Below are 14,484 nucleotides of genomic sequence, written 5' to 3'. Positions count from 1 at the left end.
CTGAAGGAGTAATTTTTTTTCTGCCAGTGGATAATGGCCATGGAGGCAATAGGGGAAGGAAGCTTCACAAAAGAGATAACACATGTCAAAACAGTGATTTTGCAGGTGTGCCTGGGTGGTTCAGTTGAGCAGCCAACTCTTGATTTTAGCTCAGGTCATGATCTCAGGGTCCTGGGATCAAGCCCCACATCACTCTGTGTGCTCAGTGTGGAGTCTGCTTGAAGATTCCTCCCTTTACCATGGCTTGCTTGTGTGTGCGCTTTCTCTCTCTCTCTCTCTCCCTCCCTCCCTCCCTCCCTCTCTTCCCCACTCCCCCTCTCTCATTTCCTCTCTCTTCCCCTCTCCCTCCTCTCTCTCAAGTAAATAATTAAATCTTGAAAAATAACAATGATTTTTAGTATGTAAGGATCGAATCTTAGAGTCTAAACGAAGAAATATTAATGTCTGAACACTTTGCTTAGCACTTCTTTTCTCAATCAAATATTAGACATATTTGCAGCAAACAATAGTTAGAAAACTAAGTAGAATACTTTTGAAGGAGACATTGAGTTAGAGGCCACCCAGGTGGTACGGTTCTCAAAATTCTATATTAGCAGTTGCTTTCCCTTTGCAGAACCTTCCTGATTCCAGTATTTTCCCTGGTTACCAATCATGCTCAGTAGAATAGGGTTTTGTGATATCATCTCAATATGAGCAAAAATAATTCTAGTAGACCTTTCATGATATTCAAAATCATGTTTTAAAATGTGATACTTTATATTTAATTGTGCAAAGGTATCTTTGTGTATTAAATATTTTTTAAAGGACTCACATTTGTACTTCTCTTGTTCCAAAGGGGGCGCCATTTCCAAGCCACTCACAGATCAGACTGTGGCTGAATCGCAGGAAGCTGTGTTTGAATGTGAAGTTGCCAACCCAGATTCCGAAGGCGAATGGCTGAAGGATGGCAAACACCTACCACTGAGTAACAACATCAGAAGTGAATCTGATGGCCACAAAAGGAGACTTATCATTGCTGCCACCAAATTAGATGACATCGGAGAATACACCTACAAGGTGGCCACCTCCAAAACATCTGCCAAACTCAAAGTTGAAGGTTAGTGATATAACAGATGTATTCATTCTGCATCATTCTTGACAGTTATCGTTTTAAAAGTCAATGGTATAACCATTCGGGATGCCAAAAATCTTAACTTCACGAAATCATTATAAACTCTCAAAACTTCCTGAGCCATGTACCACAAGGTGTAACATTGCTTTTGAGATGTGTTTCTGTGAAGAAGCCATTTCAGAGGAACAGCCTAATTAGCTCAGAGGAATGCCTAATTAGACACTCTCATTCTCTATCCCTCTTTTGCTCTTCCCCCAGTCTATTAAGCTATTAGTATCTGGCTATGCAAACTTCATCTCATTCAAATGTAGAAAAATCATTGTGCAGTGTACATTTCAAACTGGGTCTCAGGTTTTCCTAAATAATTTCAAGGTGTCTTTTAAAATAGAGGTGCTGCATGACTGCAAAATTTTTGATAATCGTTCTTTTGCAACATGACCAGCTAATGATCTTATTCCAGCACTTCTTTTACTTGATCATACCATCTTTATTTCCTAAACGAATCATAAATTTGTCTTCAGCTGTCAAAATTAAGAAGACTCTGAAGAACCTCACAGTGACAGAGACGCAGGATGCTGTTTTCACTGTTGAGCTTACTCATCCTAATGTAAAAGGCGTCCAGTGGATCAAAAATGGGGTTGTGCTGCAATCCAATGACAAGTACGACATCTCAGTCAAAGGAACAGTTTACACTCTCAGGATTAAAAACTGTGCTGTTGTGGATGAATCTGTATACGGCTTCAAGCTTGGAAAGTTAGGAGCCAGTGCCAGGCTGCACGTTGAGAGTAAGTTGGTTTGGACACATTTTACAAGTAGCCAATATATGGTTACTGCTAAGTTAACCGTGTAACTGAACTGGTTTAATTTTCCTCATCAGCTGTCAAGATCATTAAAAAGCCAAAAGATGTGACCGCCCTGGAAAATGCCACCGTTGCCTTTGAAGTTAGTGTTTCCCATGACACAGTTCCAGTAAAATGGTTCCACAAGAATGTGGAGATTAAGCCAAGTGACAAGCACAGACTGGTCTCAGAAAGGAAGGTCCACAAGCTGATGCTGCAGCATATTTCCCCCGCGGACGCTGGGGAATATACAGCTGTGGTGGGGCAATTGGAATGCAAAGCTAAACTTTTTGTGGAGAGTAAGTATTAGATGGCCCCCTATGGCATTTCCCTGGATGATCCCCATGTGCTCCTTGGTTGGTTGGCTGGTTGGTTGGTTTTACCCATTTTTTAAAATAAAATATATTAACTGAAGTGCTTTTGATTTTCCCAAGCATTACATATTACAAAAACCATGAAAAACATTGAGGTACCTGAGACCAAAACTGCCTCCTTCGAGTGTGAGGTATCCCACTTCAATGTGCCTTCCATGTGGCTAAAGAATGGCGTGGAGATCGAGATGAGTGAAAAGTTCAAGATAGTCGTGCAAGGGAAACTCCACCAGCTGATCATCATGAACACCAGCACTGAGGACGCAGCGGAATATACATTTGTCTGTGGCAATGACCAAGTCAGCGCCACCCTGAAAGTGACCCGTAAGTAAACGAACAAAAAAAAAAATGATATAAAATACTTGGTAACCTCATTGTTACTCCATATCCTACACGATTCCTTCCTGGCCAGTTAATCCATTCCTAAAATCCTTGATTGAAACATCTACCGTGTGTTCACCCTAAGTTAGGCACCTGCATCTCCACCTGGATAAAATTTTCTGGTTAGAGTAGCCTTGAAAGGCTACTTGTAAAAGAGGCTCTAGGATCTATTGCTAGCTCTTTCTGTTCCTCTGTCACTGATATTGTCCTGTAGAGGGGTCCCTGGAAGATATGGAAGATGTCATAGCCCACCTCCCTGAGCTCTAATCACCTTGACAGACATACTGAACACATTCCTAGTTGGCACCCTGTGCTTGTTATAACTCCCATCGTATTGACACAAAGCCTCCTGGGGTGTATTTCCTTCCCCCTTTGCAGCAATCATGATTACGTCCATGCTGAAGGACATCAATGCTGAAGAGAAAGACACCATTACCTTTGAGGTAACAGTGAACTATGAAGGCATCTCTTACAAATGGTTAAAGAATGGCGTGGAAATCAAATCAACTGACAGGTGTCAGATGCGAACCAAGAAGCTTACGCACTCACTGAACATCAGGAACGTTCACTTTGGGGATGCAGCTGAGTACACCTTTGTGGCTGGAAAAGCTACATCAACAGCCACCCTTTATGTGGAAGGTATGGTTTCACAAATGTCTTATCCATAAAAATAAATGTCAGACGCACTATATAAAATACTAAGTAGTGCATTCATTAATGAATAAAATGTGGTGTATGTTTAATGAAATATTGTTAGCAATAAAAAGCAAGTGCTGATAATGCCACAACGTGGATGAACCTTAAAAACTTTATGCTAAGTGAAAGAAGCCAGTCCCAAAGGACCACATATGGTATGATTCCATTTATAGGAAATGTCGGAATACACAAATCTGTAGAGATGTAGATTGGGGCCTAAATCTGAGGGGAGACCATAAGAGGGATCTGGAGGGTGGTGGCTAAGGGGTGGATGGTCTTTCGGGAGTAATGAGAATATTCTAACCTTGATTGAGGTGATGGTTAGAGGGTGATGGCTAAGGGGTGTGTGGTCTTTCGGGGGTAGTGCACAACTCTGCCTACACTGAAAGGCCCTGAATTGAGTGCTTTGCATGGGTGGATTATGCACTCTGTGAGTTATGTCTTAAAACTATTAGAAAGGTTCATTTTTGTACATACTGTGTTCCAGCTCGTCATATAGAATTTAGGAAACACATTAAGGACATTAAGGTTCTTGAGAAGAAGCGTGCCATGTTTGAATGTGAAGTTTCTGAACCTGACATCACCGTCCAGTGGATGAAAGACGGCCAAGAACTGCCAAGCGTGGATAGGTCGGTCGTTTGGCTTTGCTACGTTCTAGTAATTCCCACTTTGCTTTGAATGACCATATATTAAACTTCAATTTCCATTTCATTCCTAGAATAAAGATACAGAAAGAGAAATACGTCCACCGCCTCTTCATCCCATCCACCCGGATGTCTGACGCCGGGCAGTACGCAGTGGTGGCGGGAGGCAACATGTCCACTGCTAACCTCTATGTAGAGGGCAGAGACGTTCGCATCCGAAGTCTTAAAAGGGAGGTTCAGGTATTGTCTACATGCTGAATTTGGGGACATGTCATCAATAGCTCAGACTCCATAGTTTGATATTTTAATTTTTTGACTTTAAAGTTTTCTAACCCCAGTCTTCTAAAGAATGAAAACAGCTGATCCCAGCTGGCTTAGACTCTTAATCCGACATCCGCTCAGTCACAGTTTTCCCCTCACTTAGGGAAATAGTGTGTCCTCAGCAGCTGTCGAGATACTTTAATTAAAGCAGCTGTAGAAACTTCACTGTCTAATAAATGGCCACCTGCCAAGCCTCACAAACCAGCAGAGAACTAAAATTGAAGTTGTGGTGCTGACACAGCAAGTAGAATTGAGGGAATGTAGGATGAGGTGGCACCTCCTCGGGGGCCTCTACTGTGGAGAGGCAGGTACGTAGGCCCTTGGCCTGGAACACTCCGGAGGTCCAAGAGGGCCTGTTTGAACAAAGCTGGACTCCTAGCAAGGGTGCCGAGCCGGATCCCTTCGCTCTTCCACACGTGCAGAGCCTGTTCTCACGAGTGCCTGTCTTCCCAAATGCGGTCATGGCGATGACATGTTAAGAGAAATATCATTTGAATTTAGATTTATCATATTGCTCGTGACAGGCGTGACAGGCCTTAGGGCCGTGGTGATGCCAAAAGCAGGCGTGAAGCAGAAGCAGGCGTGACAGGCCTTAGGGCCGTGGTGATGCCAAAGCCTTCGGTGAGGATGCAGACGACCTGAATATGTCTTCTATCCTTTACTGTCCAATCCTGAACCTCGATTTCCTCACTTTTAAAAAAGAGGCTAATAGTTTCTGCCTACCCCGGGAGGCTATTGTTCAGACCGCATGAAATCAAATTGAAGAGTAGAAGAGCTTTTACAAAAATAACAAGCCCACAGATGGAAGGTGTCATTATTTCAGTTATTATTAGTTAGGAAGCTAACATTTAAGGATTCAAATCGTCTCTCTTCAGTGCAGGTGTAAGCATGATCCTCTACAGAAGAAGTTAGGGCGCCATTTGTCTAAGGTCATGCAGGACAAATTAGAATGTGCTACCCCCAGACAACTTTTTATATCATAACGTATAGGTTCAGCACCGCTCTTGCAATGAGCGGGTTTAGAGACAGGTTAAAACTGAAAGGAAAGCAAGGCTTCAATTCTCTTTTTATGTTGCTCCATCAAAGGTTATTGAGAAACAACGTGCTGTCGTTGAGTTTGAAGTCAATGAAGACGATGTTGATGCCCACTGGTATAAAGATGGCATTGAAATCAATTTCCAAATTCAAGAACGACACCAATATGTGGTGGAGAGAAGAATCCACCGGATGTTTATCTCTGAGACCAGGCATAGCGATGCTGGTGAATACACCTTCGTGGCAGGAAGGAACAGGAGTTCTGTTACTCTCTACGTCAATGGTAGGTAGAGATATTAACATATTTTGTGGATCCTTCTGGAATAATCCTCCCCTTTAAATTCCTAAAGTTCCAATGGTTTCTAAGGCAATTTCTAAAGAAGCCATGATACTCATATGTTTGCAGCCACATTTACTTTCACATTATGGTAAAGGGACAGCTGCTATTAAAAACTGTAAAGATGTCATTTCTAGAAAGTGCCTAGTGGATTAGTTGGTCAACATAGTTGAATCTCCATGGTATATCAATTTTTTTAAGATTTTACTTATTTATTCATGAGAGACACACAGAGAGAGGCAGAGACATAGGCAAAGAGAGAACCAGGCTCCACGCAGGGAGCCTGATGTAGGACTCGATCCCAGGTCTCTAGGACCACGCCCTGGGCTGAAGGCAGGCACTAAACCACTGAGCCATCCAGGGATCCCCCAGTATATCAATTTTAATAGACCCTCAGTGGGTTTTCCAGATACAGCTTTCAGCTGGTCTGCCCTTCGCCCCAGCTGCTTAAGGACTAGTAATGCTACCAAGCCCCAGGGGCATTTCCAGCCTCTCCTGTGTAGTGGGAAAATCCAGAAGTCTTCTTTGAGACCCCAGGGGGCCTAGAGAGCCACAGGCAATATGGAGCCAGGTTTTCTCTGCCCCACACCCTGGGACCAGAGGCTCTTACTTTTAAGGGGGATTCCAAGTCCTCAGAGGAGTGCCATTAAACCATCCACTTTTCTCTTTAGAAAACTTAGAGCTGAATCTGAGGTTGACCTAGAAGTGAGACTAACCTAAATACAGAAGAAAAAGGACTGCCCATCCTTATTTTAACCTTGAGTCGTCCCTGAACAAATGCCCCAGAAGCAGATGAAAGAACAGTGGCAAGCATCTCAAGTTAATAAAAATGAGCCATATTGCCAAACTTCCCATCATCCCTAGAAGGAAGACCAAATCATCATGGCATCCAGTTCTTATTATTTCTATATTAATAGAGGAGAGGCTGAGGCACAAAAAAAGTAAAGGTCAGAAACTAGCCTCACAGAAGTCCTTTCTCCCCATTTCTGTATTCCATGAAATACCCAGTTCCCCTCCCTCATCCCAACACTGAGAAGATGCTTTAATTAGCATAGCGGGAAAGTGAGGGTTTTTTTTTTTTTTTAAGTCTACTTAATTGCCTTGAACTAGATCTGGAATAACACTTCTTTGTTTCATACTTACTGATTGTACCTCATTAGCATCTGTACATAAAGAAATGACTCACATATACACAAATACTTGCAGAACAAACAATCCTGGATGTGATGAGCCACATGGTTTGCCCAAATGATGTAAAACAGGTAGCATGTGGCAGTTGTTCTAACATTCTTGAGACTACCGCCCATCTCCACCCCCACCCAGACCCCAGTAAGGAAAGGGGTGATTATATTATGTTGACAAGCTTAACACTCTGAACAACACCCCCTTACCAGACCTCGGATACCAGAAACATCTTTTTCTAAAGTTGTTCTATCTGGGAAACTAACAAGGGTAGTGGAAAGGGAGGTGGGTGGGGGAGGATGGGGTGACTGGGTGATGGGCACTGAGGGGGGCACTTGACTGGATGAGCTCTGGGTGTTATATATGTTGGCAAATTGAACTCCAATAAAAAAAAATACCAAAAAAAAAAAAGTTTTTCTCTCTCTTTGAGGGCAACATTCCAAATGTTTTCTTCCCTCTTAGCACCAAGAATGTTCTAATACTCTGACACAAGTAAAGATCTCACAATTCCAAAGTTTTGTTTCTGAACACATCACGACTGGCCACGGATGAACATAGACTTTCACACGTTCTCCCGTGTTGTCACACTGTTTCACCAGCTGTTTGTTTTCATTCACCCCCAGCACCAGAACCGCCCCAGATTCTGCAGGAGCTCCAGCCTGCAACTGTGCAGTCTGGCAAGCCTGCCCGCTTCTGTGCTGTGATATCCGGCAGACCACAGCCCAAGATTTCCTGGTACAAGGAAGAGCAGCTGCTTTCCACTGGATTCAAGTGCAAATTTCTTCACGATGGGCAAGAGTACACACTTCTGCTCATTGAAGCCTTCCCAGAGGATGCGGCTGTTTATACCTGTGAAGCCAAGAATGACTATGGAGTTGCCACAACCTCAGCCTCACTCTCAGTGGAAGGTAGAAATGCCTTGGCTACCTCTCAGCCTAATATGAAACCTTAAGAAACCCGCCTTTGTGTTCTCTGTGTTTGTAAATACAATTTAGAGCTCATAAAAGCAGGTTGCTCCCCAACTTTTAGAAGGTGCCCCGCTGCCAGGTGAATTAAGATAAATCAGCATTCTCCATTCTGCTGGGGACTGTGGCTTAATCATAACAAATCCTGTGGTCCCTTTCTTAGTTCCAGAGGTCGTGTCTCCAGATCAGGAAATGCCAGTTTATCCTCCTGCCATCATCACCCCGCTTCAGGACACTGTCACTTCTGAGGGACAGCCAGCCCGTTTTCAATGCAGAGTTTCTGGAACAGGTAGGTTTATGAGCAAAGGTTTCATTGCTAATATTTACAAAGAACTATCTGAGGAAAGTTTTCTCGCCTTTCCCTCCATCACAAACATCTCTCATGCATAATTTGATTTTAATGGGAATCTTGCAGAAGACTCACATGAATTACTGAATAAAGGAATAGGCCATGTTTTCTACCACTGAATGTATATCTAAGAATGGTTAAGGTGGTAAATTTTATATTATGTGGTTTTGTTTTTTTTTTTAACCACAATGAAAAAAAGAACTTGATTGGTGTTTTCTGATGTTCAAAATATGTCATGTTCCCTTAGATAACTTTTGTTATCTCTTGAAAAAATACAACAAAAACTACAATTATTATTCTATTAATCATAATAGTACCTACATATATTTCAAAAGAAGAGTCTATTTATATGTAAGGCATTATTCAGTCTATTGACAGTGCTTGTGTGAAAAGGTATATTCCTTTGGAAGGCAGTAGCCTATAATATAAAAAATAGGAATCAGAGGTTGGATTTGAATCCTGGCTCCCCTGTGTGACCTTAGGCAAAGATGAGATTTCTATGCTACTCTTTCCTTCATGAATAAAGTAAGGATAGCATTGTGTTTAATCGTAGAACATACATTTCACAAGGGCAGGGAGTCTGTCTTAGTACCTAGAACATATTGCCTAAAAAGGCAGTAGCTACTGGAAAGTAGGATCCTTGGCAGCAAGGGTGGGTCCTTGTCTTAGAGTAGCTTCATATATAGTGTATATTCAATGAGTAACTGTTAATTGGACAAAAGAGTGATTGTCAAATGACTAACACCAATCAGGATTGTGCTAGATAACACACACCAGCTCATGGCCCAGTGTTTATCACGTAGTAACCCGCCTGTGGGTTAGCTATTATACTCTTTAATAGGGGCATGCTTCCCAGATATCCCCGCCCCTCCCCCAACCCCAGGAGTCCGGTCTTGGTAGAATGGAACAAAATGTCTGCAGCCATTTCAAGCTGATAACGATTGTAGATTTACCTTACATAAGGAAAAGGTAAATCAAGTTTATCCCAAATGAAAATCACTCTCATTTGCTTGGCCTTTATGTATGATCACCAAAGGGAAAGCCTTAGAGCTTGGGCTTCTCACAGCATTCCTAATAACTGTGGGGTTGTTATTATTATTATTATTATCATCATCATCATCATCATCATGCTTCTACCATTAGTTTATGACTCAATCTCTGCACTGCCATGAGCCATTTTCCTGAACAAGTTAGTATTTCAATTGACGTTCTATGACCTGATGATTTCCCCTTCTGAGATGGAGATGCTGATCTAGAAACCAAATGGACCTATTTGATTTTTATGACATAATTAAAAGATATTATATATGTAAAGTACCTATAGGCATGGCTGGTAAGTGACTGGTGCTCAGTACATTAATTTTATTATAGCTGTAGAGGGGAATTATACAAACATAAAAGTCTAGTATTCAGTAACCAACATGAACAAACCCCATAGACTTGGTGACTCAAAACACAAAGTTTGAGAAGTACTAAATATCAAGAAATAGAGATTTATTTGATAATATCCTACTAACATAATAAAAAATGGGGTTTTAATATCAAACTCACTAAATTTATCCTTTCTTTGCATTTTGAGAGGCAAGTTTTCAAATCCATATACACATATATGGATTGTCTAAAGCACATCTTTACATAGTGTTTTTTTGTTTATAAATAACATTATATTTTTGCCTTTAAAGTATTGCAAAAATATGTTCAAAGCCTTTATAAGACTCCAATTGGGGTAGAAAGAAAAAATCTTTTCTATATGACTGACATCTTTAATTGTTTAAATGGACTTTATAAATTTGTGGATTACTATTTATGGTGCTATTTATAACACACATAGAGGCTTCAGCATCCTCTTGCAAATGTATTTTCTATATGGCAAAAATTAAGTTCATAGTAAAATGTCCTTTTAAAAGCTTACCAAATGATACACTTTCATGCCCCTGGGACTGAAAATATTTACACAACTTCCTCTGACCAGGTATTACCCTAGGAGAGTAAATTCACCCCTACCTTCTACAAACTGGAAAAAAATTAGGAGTCTTCAGAAATCTCAGTCATATCTTTTTGGAACTCAATACTCACTTAAGCGTGAAACTTGATTGACCTTGAGCAATCTGGTGGTACCTTTATGAGAAAGTTTTGCCTGTTGAAGGTCTCTGGTGCCACCTACTGATGCAAAAGCAATTTGGAAAAGTAGAATTTTAAAACTTGTAATAAAGCTAGTTTTTTGCTAAGTAATATTTATTTTACATGTTATCAGTCAGTATCATTTGGAGGCTTACCGAGCAACAGCTAGCTAAATAAAATGATAAATAATTAGTCTAGCAATGATGGATGCTCATTGTTCATTTAAGTAGCTCTTCAGTTTTATTCTACCAATGTCAGCGTTCTTGCTATTGAAACATCACTTTAGCTGCTAGGGCTGCCAGGACCCGAGTTTGCCTTCCTGGAGCTCAGCATGTGGGTGAGGAGATTAGATCCCAAGATTGTAAGTGCTGTAACAACCCATGTACTCAGTACTGTCTGTTTGCAAGACAGAGAGAGATGCATGGACTGGGCATTGACAAGTCAACAGGATCATTGACCACAATGGTGTTCTAGGCAGAGAATGACATTTACAAGTCAGAAAGGCCTACAAGAGCACTCCATGTGCTGGAAACGACCAGTGGTTTAAGTATGGTTGGAAAGTTATGTAATAAGTGAAGGAGAAAGCCAGAAAAGAGGGCAAGGGCCAGATCCTAAGGGGTTTGGTATTCTCTGCTTAGGATTTTAGATTTTGTCGTCTTTACACTGAGGAGCGACTGAAGGATTTGTAAGCCTCTGAGTAACATGATCAGGTTTGCTCTTCAGGGACAATGCTGTGGTAATGAAAAGAGGAATGGACAGATGTGGGAGGTGAGATCAGGTGAGGACCAAGGGAGAGGTCATCCTAATAGGTTTGGAGAGTGCTGACAAGGCCCTCAACTAGAGGAGTCAGGAGAAAGAAGGGTGTAGATTGTGGGAGAATTAAAGAAGTAGAATGAACAGAATTTAAAGACCATATACAATGGAGTGATGGAATGGGGAGCAGTGGCAGTGGGGTGGCCTCACAGAAGCCAAAAGAGGCCAGTGACCAACATAGATAGTGGCAGCCCAGTCAGAAGCACCAAAACCATTACTGAAAGAGGTCTCACCTTTTAGTTCATTTATTGTTGGCAATGCATGCCTGTCCTAGGGCTTCATTCAGTTCACCGAAGGGTTTGTTGTAGGAATATGTGGAGAACCCCGTAAGGAGATGGACCAACTCTTCATCATTTCATTTCAATTGGGGTTTAACAGACAAACTAAATGTAGAATGATTGTTAAATTCCATGTGATGGAGTTCTCTATTATGTTCCATGGCCCTGTCTTGGGGCAAATTATTGAAGGCACTGCTGATCCCTTGGGGACGGGGTTAGACATTCTTGCTTAATGCCTGACTTGTGCCGGTAGTTTATAAAGCCCTTCCTGTGTGTAAGTCATTTAAATCACACAGCAGTGCTTTTGCAATGAAGAGCTCATGAATTATTATGCATCTCAGTTTACAAATGGGAAAATTGGTCCAGAGAGATTAAATGATGGGTCTAAGATCACACAGCTGGGAAACTGTGGTATCGGGATTCCATTTTCTTCCTTACCTTGCTACCTAAGAAAGTGAAGAGATTTGTGTTTTTAAAAGGAGAACCTGTAGTTTATAAACAACTACCCTCATGGGCCTTCACAAACCAGTATCTGTGCTAAAATGCAAACAAATGCTAGATGACTGGACTACTAGAGAATCCCCCCATGGGTGGTATTGAGATAAGGAAGTGACACAGTAATCATACTCCAAAAGCAAGAAGCCTTGGGTTGTGGCTTTTAAGAACTAGTGACTAAATAAATGTAAATCCCCTCTTGACTTATAGGGTGATTGTTTCAACGGACGTATAATATTTTTTTAAGTTCTCAAGACCTTAAGCTGTAACAACAAAATATTATTTTATCTTTGCTTTTGGGTTATGTTCCACCATTTTAAGATGATTCAACTCTTTGTGTGAAAAGAGCTAGTTTTATTATTATTTATTATTACTGCTACGATGAAAAAAGCCAATGATATCTAACATGCCCAAATTCATTACTCTTTCTTTCAGTTTTAAAAATCATTTTTGCCGTGCTAAGACCTTTCAAGATTTGCTCATTGGTAATGAAAATATAGAAATTTTTCCTTCAGCCTATAGGGTGTCTGTTTTAGACTTCTGGGAATGCTGACCTTCTCAGCTCTGTTTTTAGTTGATCTTTGTGCCCACCAGAAACGCAGGTTGCCTTACTTCATGTCCTAGTAGGTGACCACAATCCTAGATCAAACCCATCATGATGACATCATGATGACTATCTTTTTCTTGAGGTCTCTAACTATATCAAAACCTTGTCCCTGTTTCCACAGCATGACCTGCAAGTGGTTAAAAAGAATATAACTAAAATTGTAAAATTTCAAACATTACAACCAGCTTATAAGCTGGATTTTTCTAAAATCATGTTTCTTTCTTAAAGATGAGAAGAAATCTTGTAAGAATAGATGTGGCATGCCCCAGAAGAGAAATATGAAGCCATTAAGATGAATATGAAATATAGTCACCAATACAATCAATACTGTGTTTGCAGGTAAAAATATCCACCACTTTTTGTGTTTTAAATGTCTTTTTTATTCCTTTTGTGATGCAGATCTAAAAGTGTCTTGGTACAGCAAAGACAAGAAAATCAAGCCATCCAGGTTCTTTAGAATGACTCAATTTGAAGACACTTACCAGCTGGAAATCGCTGAAGCTTATCCAGAAGATGAAGGAACTTACACTTTTGTTGCTAATAATGCTATGGGTCAAGTATCAAGCACAGCCAACTTGAGACTGGCAGGTACAGTAAACAACCTTAAGAACCATATTTAAATATGGATCTAATCTTACAACGTCAGTAACAGTCACTAAAGACTCCATGTAAACCATCGCCGGCCCTACAATTCTTTTAATGCAACTAATTGTTTCCATGTTATATGCTACATTCTCACTTTCCATTTATCCCATCTTATTATGAATCACAAACCATCATTCCTTATTTTGCCCTGCTTTGTCTTTATGATGTTTTGTAACGTATTGCTCTCCTTACCAGCTTTCATGCTTTCTGATCAGCATGTATCAGACTGGAGAGAAACATGCTAAAGAAAAAGGTAGATTTGTTTTCTCATTTAGCTAGGATGAAAAATTTTTTTAAATGTATAATGTAAGCGTTACTATCCCCCCATTGTCCTGACACTATTCTGATTTCACAGAGGCTGCAGAGGATGACCTCAGGTCTGTACACCAGCTAGGTGTATTCACTGTCAGTCAGAGAATGCCTGAAGGTTGAGGCGCCCAGTCCTAAGATGGTTTAGCATTTCTGATGGGGCTTAAAAGCAATCAGAAACACTTCCCTGGTAGTGGAGGGCACTTTGATTCAAAACAAGATAACACTACTTTTATACAAACTATTTTTGCTGGGCTAACTTAATCTATGTATTATGAATCATGTACAAATACATCAGGATTAAGGGAAATTGGGGTTTTCTCTTCATTTTAAACACTATAATAATCATATATTTTCTTAACAATCAATTGAAAGTGGTTTGCAAAATAGAAAATGTAATTTTACAACCAGAGGGGGGAAAAAAAATAAAAACAGAGAATAGGAATACCTGAACCAAATTGTGTACTTCACGACTGCCTTCACAAACAATATAGTGAACTTTCTTAGATTATTTATGTCTTGGCTTCTTTGCCTGGAAAGTGGAAGTGAACGTGTGTGACTTGGAACCATAGTGACATATGTTGACAAGATAATTAGGATTGGGCTGGATTCTAGTCCATCATAGAAATTTGCAGCAGATCTGTAGACAACTCCAAATGAGCTCCGGTTTCAATGCAGAGTAAGACATTAAAGGTTGGCATGCTTCTTTTCAGGATTTAGCAAATTTGAAGAAGTTACATCAAACTCCCAATGGCATGTCTCTTCATCAGTTTCATTTAAGAAGGAGTCCCTTGGCCAAAAGCCCATCTTCATCCAGCCTCTATCAAGCCTCAGGGTGCACAGCGGGGAGACAGTCAGATTTCACGCAAGGGTTTTTGGCATTCCCAGGCCGGAAATCCAGTGGTTTCATAACCAGCACCCAATTCTACCAACAAAAGATGTAGTTTTCCATTTTGAGGAGTCCACAGGCATGGCTTTAATGCTT

General features: G+C 40.7%; 1 protein-coding gene across 1 annotated transcript in view; it reads left to right on the top strand.

The window, feature by feature from the left end:
* The window catches only part of TTN (titin), a 273,898-nt gene that overhangs the window by 37,800 nt on the left and 221,614 nt on the right, over window positions 1-14,484 (top strand). The window contains 11 exon segments of the mRNA XM_038584970.1: window positions 836-1,096; window positions 1,633-1,896; window positions 1,989-2,249; window positions 2,385-2,645; window positions 3,081-3,341; window positions 3,886-4,027; window positions 4,117-4,282; window positions 5,450-5,681; window positions 7,541-7,825; window positions 8,046-8,171; window positions 12,945-13,133. Coding sequence (XP_038440898.1) covers window positions 836-1,096; window positions 1,633-1,896; window positions 1,989-2,249; window positions 2,385-2,645; window positions 3,081-3,341; window positions 3,886-4,027; window positions 4,117-4,282; window positions 5,450-5,681; window positions 7,541-7,825; window positions 8,046-8,171; window positions 12,945-13,133 — 2,448 coding nt within the window.

Source organism: Canis lupus, chromosome 36 (genome assembly GCF_011100685.1).
Source record: "Canis lupus familiaris isolate Mischka breed German Shepherd chromosome 36, alternate assembly UU_Cfam_GSD_1.0, whole genome shotgun sequence".
Lineage (NCBI taxonomy): Eukaryota > Metazoa > Chordata > Mammalia > Carnivora > Canidae > Canis > Canis lupus.
Note: the sequence above shows the minus strand (reverse complement) of the source record. Positions and strands in the feature narration are given on the sequence as shown.